This window comes from Ochotona curzoniae, unplaced genomic scaffold (assembly GCF_017591425.1).
Source record: "Ochotona curzoniae isolate NIBS_2020 unplaced genomic scaffold, NIBS_Ocur_1.0 contig_1, whole genome shotgun sequence".
NCBI classification, from domain to species: domain Eukaryota; kingdom Metazoa; phylum Chordata; class Mammalia; order Lagomorpha; family Ochotonidae; genus Ochotona; species Ochotona curzoniae.
In genome coordinates, this window is record NW_024464918.1 from 22,152,277 (window position 1) to 22,164,545 (window position 12,269).

General features: G+C 38.3%; 1 protein-coding gene across 1 annotated transcript; it reads right to left on the bottom strand.

Annotated features, from left to right (window-relative positions):
• Positions 1 to 8,395: 8,395 nt before the first annotated feature.
• Positions 8,396 to 12,028, bottom strand: SCGB3A2 (secretoglobin family 3A member 2). The gene is made up of 3 exons (XM_040975961.1): positions 11,815 to 12,028; positions 8,930 to 9,132; positions 8,396 to 8,564 (listed from the first exon to the last, which is right to left on the bottom strand). Exons 1-3 carry the CDS (start codon positions 11,867 to 11,869, stop codon positions 8,541 to 8,543), a joined length of 282 nt encoding a protein of 93 aa, XP_040831895.1. The 5' UTR covers positions 11,870 to 12,028; the 3' UTR covers positions 8,396 to 8,540.
• Between the last annotated feature and the right edge of the window lie 241 nt (positions 12,029 to 12,269).

Consider the following 12,269-nt stretch of genomic DNA (forward strand, 5'->3'; position numbering starts at 1 on the left):
ATTTACAATTTACAACTAAATTAATAATTTATTAGAGCCTACAAAAAGGATTTTCTGGTTTTATTTAATGATTTTTAGTGTGTAGGCTTACATTCAAGGAAGAGAAGGACATTTAAACATTCTTTCTTTGTTCTTACTGTATTCTGTTTTGTTAAAGATTAATTTTAACTGTATGTAGTTTTATTAAAAGTTGCCAGATTAATAATTGTGTAATGATATCAATAACCTCTGATAGGAGATTTGGTTCCTGTCACAATTCTGCTAAGAAGTTCTGCATGAACTTCTTTCTTTTTTCACCTGTTGTTCTGCATCACTTAGAACCACACAGATCAAATCCTACCTCTTTGTGCTTTAAGTCATTTGGCTTTTTCAAGTGTAAATTTTCTTGCACACAAACACACACACACAAAAAGTCAAAGAATAACAGATAGGAACGTAATTCCTGAACACTTCATTCCTGCACAAATTTATTAAATGAAGAAAAGTGTACAGTGGACATGCTAGATTTACTGAGTCAGAACTGTGCAGGAAGGAACTAGTAAAACTAAAAAGAAACTTCTTGTAGTGAAAAATTTCAATGAAATATATGAATCATTTTATCCTTACGTTTATGCATTTTCCATTCATCCTTGCTTCTGATTCTTTTCTTGTATGCCTTGAGCTTCTGTGTCTATTGTTGTTCATCCAGTTCATCAATTGTATATTATATTTGATTTCATTATAAATCTTTCACATTTAAAAACGCAGAAGCAAATGTTTGAAAGAAAAAGGTCTTGCATCTTTTGCCTGAAGCCCGCTCTCGGTGGTGATCGCTTCCCTGTCTTTGGCTTGTGTTTCCAAGGACACAGCTGTGTGACTCCTGGACAGTCCAAGGTCAGTCGAGTCCTGCTGTGCACGTCTTCCCGTCCAGCCCTGCAGGAGAGCGCACAGAGCAGCTTCCGCAAGCTCTCAGGCATCCGTCTCTGGCTTCAGCTGAACTGCAATCATGTTAAATACCCCAACTTTGTCATTTTGCTTCTAGAAAGAATAAATGTGTCTTCTTTGAGGTCACATATCCTAATTAACAGAGAGAGATTGTGTGAGCAAAACTAGTTTTTCCTGAGCATTTTGGGAATTCTTAAGAGTATAAACACACACATACTCTCTAACTTACTCACTGTTAGCCTGGACAACCAAAGAGTGATTCGAAATGGAAGACTAAAACCTAGATAAAGTAATAAGGACAGTAAGTGACACATTTGGTCTGGACTCCAAAAAGCAAATTCTTAATTCTTGAAAATATAGAAAATTTCAGAATTTAAGAAGTTTATGCATCTTTTTTGGAAAGTCTTTCAAACAATGTATGACCCCACTCTTCTGAACTAATAAATTTAAAACTTTTTTTCTGAAGATTTTTACTGTTCTCATATTATTCTCATAATAGCATTATACGGGTCTAGCGCGATAGCCTAGCAGCTAAAGTTCTTGCCTTACAAGCACCAGGATCCCATATGGGCGCTGACTCATATCCTGGCAACCTGCTTCCCATCCAGCTCCCTGCTTGTGGCCTGGGAAAGCAGATGAGGAAGGGCCAAAGCCTTGGGACCCTGCACCCACGTATGAGACCTGGAAGAAGCTCCTGGCTCCTGGCTTCAGATCGGCACAACTCCAGCCATTGTGGCCACTCGGGAATTGAATCATCAGACGGAGGATCCTCCTCTCTGTAGATCTAACTTCCCAATAAAAACAAAGTAAATACTTAAATAAAAAAGAAGAATCTTTGTCATCCCTCTTCTACATTGTAGTGATTGGGTTCTCAGCAGCCCTGCCTCTGGTTCTTGTCTGGTCACCAAAAGTAAAATTTAACTGATTGACAGCTAACTAATGTGGGCAAAAGAACACAAAAGCAGTGATAGAGCAAAATGTCCGTTAAGGCCACGTGCTAGTCTAGAAAAACAAAAGCTGTGAGCTCCCAGGAGTCCTGGGTCACAGACACCGATCCTGAAAACAACTCCAATTTGAATAAATATTTTGTTTGTTGTCTTCTTGTTTTTTTCTCTTCACCAGAATAGGTGTGCATCCAAGACAATAGAACTTTAGAGCTAAGAATGAATGCCACCTATATTCATAAATGTCTGTTACCTTTTGTAATAATTCAATCTGTTATGTATTTTCTCAGAAGTATGGTAATTTCAAACATCACTTTTATGCTTTTATCCAGGTTAACTAAGGCGTCTATTACAATCAGGATCTGACATGCAGACGGCTTCTTGCTGCAAAATGTGGGTGCCAAAAGTTCCTTTTCGGCTTTATAAGATGATAATTTGTGCCTAGAGGGTACCTACACTCATTGTACTTATATCAATCAACAGACTGCTTAGGTGTGAAAAACTTGCCCTCCAAGAATGTCTGCCTTTGCATTCTCCTGTGTGTTACGAATTTTCAAATCACTCTTTCACGTCAGGTGGGATGGGGGGAAAGTCGCAAATCAGTGCTGGATTTGGTGCACTGCTGTGCAGTAGCCTTCTCAGATCTCAGCAGTCTGTACAGACCTGGACGCTTTCCCATTCGCGTCACCAGCATGTTTCCTCTGCTAACCCTTCGTTGCCTTCTCTCCCTCCTCTCCAGTAAGACCCGGGTCTGCAGTCAGTGAGGTTTTACAAGTCAAGTCTTTTTCATCTGCCTGGTGTCTTTTTTGTATGATCCTTTCACACGATCATTTCACTATGATCTGTCGTATCACGATGTGACTGAAGTGAATTAAGAAAGCATCAGTTTCTTCATATGACAGGTGAAAAGGAAGATAATTGACATCATGTTGAATATGGTAAAGTCAATAGAAGCAACTAGTTTGTCAAGCCTTCAGCATAGTATTTCCCCCATGAAACCATCAGGACACAATCCACACCATCACTCGTCTGTCTTTACTGCTAAATCCCTGCCATGACTTGAATACTTGCTAGAAATTGCATGTTGTATTTTATAAAAATTCCAACTAGGAAAAGTATCTTTTTAAGTGAAAATCAAATCATAACAGTTCCTTCTGCCATTTCTCAACATGTTGTGAGCCAATAGCTACATTTTTAAATTTCTTAGTATTGATGGCTTCGATTCTGTTATCTGTTTCCCATCCTTCTCTTACTTCTTATTCCTTTTTCTCTTTCCATTCCAGGCACATTGGGATCCTTGAGGGCCTGTTTTGTTCATGGGGCCTTGAATTTGCTCTTCCCTGTGTCTAAAATATTCTCCTGGAACATAACTGCTTGGCTTGCTTCCACACTTCTATGTCTTTTTCTCAACTGTCGCCAGTGAGGCCTTCATTTATCACTTCACTTAAGATTACATGTTCTAGCCCAGTAATTCCTGTTTCCTTTGATTGCTTTATTTCTTAGGCATAACATTCATTTTTTAACAGTGTTAAAAACTTAATTTATTTTGTTCCTTTTTATTCCTACTTCTATTAGGAGTTTGAACTATCACAAGCAGTTGTGCCCGTCTTGCGCTGTGTTCCTAGCACAATGGTGACTCTTTAAAACAGTGTCTAGTAGAAAGTAGCTACTCATATGTATTATTTTTGCATTAAGCAAAGAAATTTAAATCAGGGAATATTGGTAAATTTTACTTAATGGTAAGACAATATTGAAAAGCACAGTCCTGAGAACGTTAGCTAGGATAAAGAGCCATTCTCACCCGCTCCAGAGCTCTGGGAAGACTTCTTAGCAGAATATCTGAAACATGTGTTGACAGATGATAAAAAGATTTGAAGACATGCAAAAGAAGATGGAAGGATGATTCAGCCATGGGAAAGCAGAAACCAAAGCTCAGACTGCGCCAATGCTTGGCATTCAGGGAGGGCCCTAGAGCCCTTCACACCTACATACCATTGTTAAGGAGCAGGTAACAATAGGGCACTTCCCAGGCTTGTCCTTTCATAAATGCTATGTTTAATCCTCACTCCAAATACAAGAATTCAATGTTAGTTCAATATTAACCTTTTTTGACATGTTTTAGGTGAGACCCTAAAGTGTGAGAAATATGCCCAAGATCTACCAGGTCATTAGTGATGCAATCTGAACCTGAGGAAATATCTGTGTGACTCTAAAGCTCTTGATTTGACTACTTCTTAAGTCTTGTATAGGATTTCTTCTTACTGCTTTTTAAATTATTTCTGAGAGAAAGAACTATTTGCTGATATATAAAAATATGTGATATGAACTACTTTCCTGTTTTCTTCAAACTTCCTTTTCAAAAATTTTATAAAAGGAGTGAGCTCTTGGCTCAGGGATTAGGACGTACTGGGGTGTCTCCATGTCCCACGTTGCAGTGCTTGGTTCTAGCCTTGGCTCTGATTGAGATACAGCTTCCTGCTGGTATGCACCCTGAGGGGCAGCAAATGATGGCTCAGATGCTCAGATTCTTGCCACCCGTGTGGGAGACCCAGCCTGGGTTCTCTGCTGACTGTGGCCTGGACTGTCCCTAGCTGTTACAGGTGTTTAGAAGTGAACAAGCAGAAAGAACTCTTTTTTCACTTTCCCTAACAAATAAAATAAATATACATATATGTGTGTGTTATAAAGCAAATATATATACAGATAAATATGAATATATACATACATGTGTTATATTTTATAGTATCATATGTAATAAATATGTATATATATTGCATGGATACATAAAATGTACCTTCTGTTTATCATGTGGGGAAAGTGAGGGAAACAGGGAAATATGTATATAATTATGAAATTAGCAGTCTGCCATTCTAGCATCATTATCCCCAAACTAGTCTTATGAGCAGTCAATCTGTTTGAACAGGTCCAGATTTATGCACATACAGGGAAGGAGGCACACTTCCCTTTGCACCTTGCTTTTCCTATTTAACATTATCTGCTGGTGTGTATTTTAGGTGAATCAATAGAAACTACTGGAAAGGCACCCACTAGCTCACCATTTAAGGTATCACAGTATTTTTTCTATTGATGTACATTCATATCATCTCTATTCTTTTATCTCTTCAAAGGATGCTGCAATTGAAATAATCACACATGTAAACTTAGACGCTTATGTTTTTATTACTTTGGAAGAGATTTCCCGTCTTGTGCCACTTTTAAAAAAAGGAAACTGTTCCTGTTATATTTATACCCACCTTATTGCCAGTTTCTGCAGAGATTTTTTTTTTTTTAAGACTGGTGCATTAACAAACAGGAGTTTGAAGTTAGAAAAAGAAAAAAGTAAGACACGGAAGGGGAATCAAAGCAAAGGATAGAGCTTTAGACACATTTAACCTGTTAAATAAAAATAAAACACAGTTTTGTGCTGGAAAAAAAGATCTCCAGAAATTAAATTGATAGGTCAGAAATTGACCTGCCTGTTCTACTTGCCTCGGATACTGGGAAAAGGTTGACAATATCATAGGCTTCACTCACTTATGTGGGTCCTAACCTACATTGGGAAAGCAATTATTGGATCTACCTTCCAACTTAGGTAAAGTGATAGGGAAATCAGGGATACCTTTGAGTTTTTATGTCAGGGCAATCTGCTCAATAATGTGGGTGGAGAGATAGTATATTGTACTTAATACGAGAACTTTATGTTAAATGAGACAGTCTCATTTCTTTAAATAATAGCATCTATTGGAGTATAAGTAGTGTATGTGGTATCATATTACCTACTCATTAATCAAGAATTTCAGAAAAATGCATGATTATATTTTGAAAAACATACTCAAAAAGGAAGAAACATGGTTCTCCTTGAACCATGGTCACAATGAGGACTGCTTAAGGAAATGAAATGAGCTGAGATATTTAAAAAAAAAAAACTGACAAGGAGATTAAATAGGATAAAATTCAGAGATATGGCAGTTTTATGAAAATCATTTGCCAAACTTGTTGCTGATATCCTGTGTTCAGCAGTGGAAGGAGACCAAAGTGACTGAAAAGTTAATGAGAGCAAAGGAGAGTCAAACAAGAAAACAAGTCTTTCAGGACCTCATTGGTCATGGTCAGAATTTTCTTCTTAATCCTGAGAACAGTGGACACCCAGCAAAGAGTTTTAAGAATTAGAATGAATGTAATCACTTTTGGGTTTTGAAAAGGTGAATTAGTTGCTGTACAGAGCAGACTGCAGGTCCACAGCAAAGCAGGATGATGTCTTAGATTCTTGCCTGGGCAAGAGAGTGTCAATGCAGATGGTGCAATGCTGAGGGATTCAAGAGAAAACTGCAGATGATAGGACATGATGATGAGTTGGATATGATGCACAAAGGAGAGGAAATATCAAACATGACTCCTCCTCCGAGTCTGACTAATGCAAGTGAATGTGTGATAATCCCATTCAGAGCATTGGAGAACAAAGGACCCAAAACTTCCCAAGGTTTCCCTAGGCAAATAGGATTGAAAACAAAAACAAAAATAAAACAAACACACAGAAACGGGGCTTTTGACCACGACACAAAACATATGGGTTTACCTCTTTCTGTCTGTTCAGCCCCGGCTCACGTCCTTCAGATCCAGCTCACAGAGGTGCTACCACGTAATTGATTCTTCAGTTCTCTGAAGAACCCAAGTTTTCCATAGTCTAAGCATAGACTCACGTGGAATACCTTCTATCTACATTATTTGGTTCAGATTGGTGTTTCAACCACAAGTCCCAATTTAAAGGACCCAAAATAGAGAGCTTTTACCATTATTAGCATTCTTTAAATACCATTCATTCCCTTTGCTTTTTGTCATTATTTATAATTATTTAACCGTGTTTATTACATGGTATCTGTATCTCCCTATTTACTAAAATGTCTATGGAGATGGGCCATGTCCGTTTTGCTTATCTCTATAAACTCAGTATCTAACCAGGTGATACTACAGTCGTATTTAATCATTAAGTCATTTATTGAATCAACAGGTATATAAAAACAGCAAGTGTCCAATCACTGCAATAGTTTATTACCATCATCTGTACTATTATCTAATTGGTATGTAAGTTCTGTTTTGATAGAGACACAGCCATCTGTGAAAACACAATCACTTCTTAAAAATGTCTGAAATGGTGGTTAGCATATAGGTTGTTATCAGAAAGAAGGGACGTCAAATAACTGAGTGTAGTTGTGAGTGACCATTGGAAAAGTAATCTATGTAAGGTGCTATTTCTTCCTTGATATTTCTAATAACCTATGAGTGCCCCCTTCTGTCATACAACTGCCTCAAAAGCTTGAGAATTTTTCACTTAATTTTTTTATCCAAAATAAAAAATATTTTTACAGACTTACTTACATGTCTGTATTATTTATTTTAAGCATGGAGACCAAAAATACTGTGATTCAAATATTGTCTTTTCTGATTCTAAACCACATAATGCAAATGGATTTCTAGCCAGCTCAGGCAGAACAATCATTCCCTAGATTTCTAATTCCGTCATCTTTGGGAACTGAGCTTTCCTGACCTAAGTCACCTCAGGAATAAACTGACTCTCCAATGGAAATTTGTCAGTAACTATCAAAATTTTACATATCATATAATTCTTGATCTTGTACTTTTAAGATTTTTTGAAGTGGTGAAAATATAGAAAACAAGTAAATGTTTACTGGGGTACTTTTCATAGTAAAAATTAGTGAAGCAACTATTCACAGGTTAAATAAGGCAAAGTTCATTCACATATTTGTGTGTGTGTTTGTATTTATGTAGAAGTACATGAAAATCACACTAAATTATTGATAGATGTTTTCTATGATTTCCAGAAATTATAAATGAAAATCATTATGGATCTTCAAAGGTTCAAATAAATTGTGTATTATGAGAAAACTACTCACAACTCCTGACACCAGCTTCTTACAAATGCATACTCAGGGAGGTAGCAGTGATGGTCCAAGTGTTTGTGTATGAGACCTGAAATGAGTTCCCATCTTCTGGCATTAGCCTGGCTCAGCTTCAGTCATTGCAGACATTGGAACAGTGAACTAGTACATGGTGATTCCTCTCTCTCCCCATTTTTCTCCCCCATGGTATGTCTGTGTGTCTCTCACAGTTTTTTTTTTTTAAAGATTTATTTTATTTTTATTACAACGTCAGATATACAGAGAGGAGGAGAGATAGAGAGGAAGTGGAGCTGCCGGGATTAGAACCAGCAACCATATGGGATCCTGGTGCATTCAAGGCGAGGCCCTCAGCCACTAGGCCATGCCGCCAGGCCCAACTCTCACAGTTTTAAAAAGATTAATTTTTCTATAGAGTTGGGAAGATAGATTTAAAATTTTGGAAACACTATCAGATACGCAAAAATTTTTGCATAGAGACAAAGGGGAAAGAATAATAATGTCTTATTAGTAGGCTAAGAAAATCTTCATAATACCAAGATCTCTAAACTTTGCGAGCCAAAGGAAAAATTACCTTCTAAATTGAGCCCCAAGACCAAAAACAAAAAATTGAAAATCTTTTCATTGCTTTATTCATCCTTTCCAGAAGTAGATGATCTTAGCCTGTTTAGTGTACAGTTAGAGAAAATGAGTATCAGGGAGAATGGGAGCATCATCCTCAGTCTACTTCCACCTTCTCTCTCTTTCTTCTCTGATGTCACACCAAATGTGAAAGGGCTTCCTGAAAGACAGAAGGATAAGAGATGTATAAAGAAAAAAGCAGTTTGCATGTTATTATCACGTTTCAAAACTATTCACTTCTATCACTCTTCTTCGCCCTCATTTTATTGGTAAGAAAAAGACTTAAGAGTAGGTGGTCCCAACCAGAATCACAAAGTTGATAGATGATGCTCTATCTAGAACACTTTCAAAAATTCTTTCTGGAAATGTAGAAATTGTATGTTGAAAATCTGGGTTGCACAAGTGTTATAGGAATACAGTCATCTAGAGGGAAATGTATTTTAACAAATGAGAATATGATGAGGTGAGCATGCAGGTAACTACGCCCTCATTCCTAGTATATGAGCCCCCACAAGTTGTAAATACCAGCAGTTTCTTCACAGCCTCAGAAGCCTCTGGTCCAAGCTCATTCACACACTTCCTTAGCCCTTCAACAAGGTGCTCAACAGAAATACCCAGAGTTTTCAGAAGAAGCTTCAGTGGGTCCATGAGGGGAAGAATGTTGTCCAGGGGTAATGGTAGCACCTTGTCAATAGGGACAGGCAGCTTATTAAAAAGGAAGGCAGTAGCTGCAAAACAAAAGAGAGACCAGTGAGAGAACCTTAGCTAGCTCCTGTCTGACTACACCCTCTGCCTTGTCCACTAAAAGCACCATTTATTCCAGAAAACTTGTGTCTCTGGGCCTGTGCAATGCTGCTCCACATCCCTGGAGTGTTCTTTCTCTAGATAGCTACATGTCTTTCTTCTCACAGTTTTTATCTCTTCAAATGTTACCTCCTCAGAGAAAAGCTATTGCCACTACACCTAAAATAACACCATCCATCACCATCTAACTTTTTTATCATCACCTAAAATATTAAATCTTTATCCTTCTTATTGCCTTCATCTCTTTCATGTGGGTTCCATGGAAAGAAGGAATTTATGTTGTGTTCACTACTGCAATTCATGTCAATAGAATTAACCCTTGACTACAGTAAGCACTGATAAGTAGATACTGTTGGTCAGATGAGTACCAAAGTCCATTGTATATGACTATTTCAACAGCTTACAGCTTTAAACTGAAGAGCGATGGCATAATTATGAGTCTCCTGGGGCTGGCATTGTGCCATAGTAGGCTAATCCTGCCTGCAGTGTTGGCATCCATTTGGGTGCTGGTTCGAGTCTCAGCTGTTCCACTTCCAATCCAACTCTGTCTGTGGCTTGGGAATGCCCTGCCACACTATGGACAGAGTTCTCTAGAAACACCAAAGAAGGGATAACTAAATCTGTCATGGGAAAGTATTGCAGGGTTATCGCCAGAAGTGTTGTTAGAGCTATCTCTTGAGGCCGCTATCAAGGTCACAAGGTAAAAGAAAAAGTGTAGCATTTTAAGAGCAATAGTCATGAAAGCACTGAGAAGTTAAGGTGGAAAATGATACCTAGAAAGGTGAGCCTTCTGCCCAGAGAGCTTGGAGTGCATCACTCCAACTGGGTATGCTCTAGGTGTGGAAGATAAAGGAGGTGAGGATGCAAAGGTTGGGTGAAGCCCTGGCATCTCATACCAGACTCCAGAACTGCTTCCTGGGGCAATGGGAAACAAAGGCTTTAATATAGGAATATTACATTTTATGGTTTTGGCTTTAGAAAGATAATTTTTATATAGAAGAGGAATGACAAGAAAAGAATAAAAACTGGAAAAATATGTCTGCTAAAAAATTTTTCCAAAAACTATGTGAGCAATTATGTATAAATGCTCGTTTACATGAGCATACGTATCCTCCTGCTGAGTAAGATCTGCCATCATTAATCTTTCTTTTTTTTAATAAAGATTTATTTACTTGAAAGGCAAAGTTGATAGAGAGAGAGAAAACAAAAACAGTCTTTTATCCACTGGTTCATTCCCAAATTACTGCAGTGGGTGGGGCCGTGCCAGGCTGAATCAAGAGCTTAGAATTCCATTCTTGTCTCCTACCTGGCAGTGGTGGCTGCATCCCAGATACATAAGCAATCTTCTGCTGGTTTGCCGGACACATTCGCAGAAAGCTGGATCAAAAGTGGAGCTGGAACTTCAGCTGACACTCCTATGGGATGCTGGTGTCATAGACAGCAGCTTAACCCACTGCACCATAGTACCACAGCACGGGCCCCAGTGATTCGTTTTCATTTTGAAACTTTCTGTTTCCACACTCCAATTATAAAAGGGAGACCATGAACCTGGCCTCTCTTTTTATTTCCCCCAAGAATTTCTCCTTTTCTGTTGCCAGTTTTGCCTAAGGATATGTGTCCCAGCATACTGAACAAGAATGAAACATCTAGAACTGGTAATGTTAAAAATTCCTGCAAAAAAGTTGCAAAAAATCACCAGCCAGAGTTGCCATTGTAAATGTGGCCTGCATCTGGTTTCTCATGATCCATCTTCATATTTCTTATTTCAGACATTTTGGTGAATGCTTTGTCTACATATTTGCATCTTTCTGAAAAGGATATGAAAGTATTCCGTCCTTTGAGCACTAACCGCCATGAAAGCATTTTTTCATGCACCCAAATGCTTCTCCCTACTAGTTGCAGTGGATTCTTCCTGGATCAGTTCCTGTTTTTCATTTAGGCACCATCTTCTATATCTTAATTCTGAAATTAAACTCACTCCCCCTCATGACACCCACAGTGCTCTATTCGCATATCTTAGTATATATTTGCAGTAGTATAATACTGTAGTGACTTCTGTAAAAATCTTACCAGCCCTAATAACTACTGTCTCCTTGCTATAACATTTATGGCTGACTTATGTCTCAATATTCTAATACTTATTCAGTGTTCAAAAAAAGTATAGCTACTCAAGAAACATCCATTGAGAAAGTGAATGATAAATGCGGCATCTTAGGAGAAATCGCCTAGCAAATCAACCTGGCGCTGGATAACTGGAGACAGAAACAAAAATGATTCCAAATAGTTTTAGAAAGCCTAAGAGAAATTACTAAGTCAGATTTTGACTCAAGATTAAAGGAACTTAGTGGTGATCAATATCCGGTAGTGAAATATACTTTACTGGCCTTGAACGGGAATTGGCTAACTTCCCATGCAGGTGTAGGGAAAGTTCTTGTGTTAGATTAGGACTTGAATGGCAGGGGGATTCTAAAATATACTCTAACAGTACCATTTTTGTGATCTTTAAACTTCTCCCAGCATACTCCCACTGTTAGTCAGTCTGTACTTACTGGTGGTGTTCTACTCACAGAAAAGCAAAGAAAGGACAGATATGCCCAGATACTCACCAGAGTAACTACAAATGGTGATGGTCACCAGCAGGAAGACAGTTACCAGCTTCATGACAGATACCTCTGGTATTTTCCCAGAATTGAAAATTCAACCAGAAAACCTGGTGAATCCGCCAAGTCAGTGGTCCCACCTACCGTTTAACGTGTGGCAGCTTCTTTTGTACACACACTTATTTATACAACTACTGAAGTCCTGACTTTCAATCACAACACTTGACCCACCCAACCAGAAAGAACTCGAAGCTCACGAAGCTCACGAAGCTCACGAAGCTCACATTTCCTCCCTAAACACATTGGAAGGTTTTCTGCTTTGCCTCATGTTCCCATGAGAAACAAAACCCTTAATGAAAGCATTCTCAAGTAACTCTTATGCAAACCTTAGCACAGAAAGGAAGTAGAAGGTAATGGGCCCTAAGAATCCTTCTAAAAGACATGAAGATTTTACATAGCAA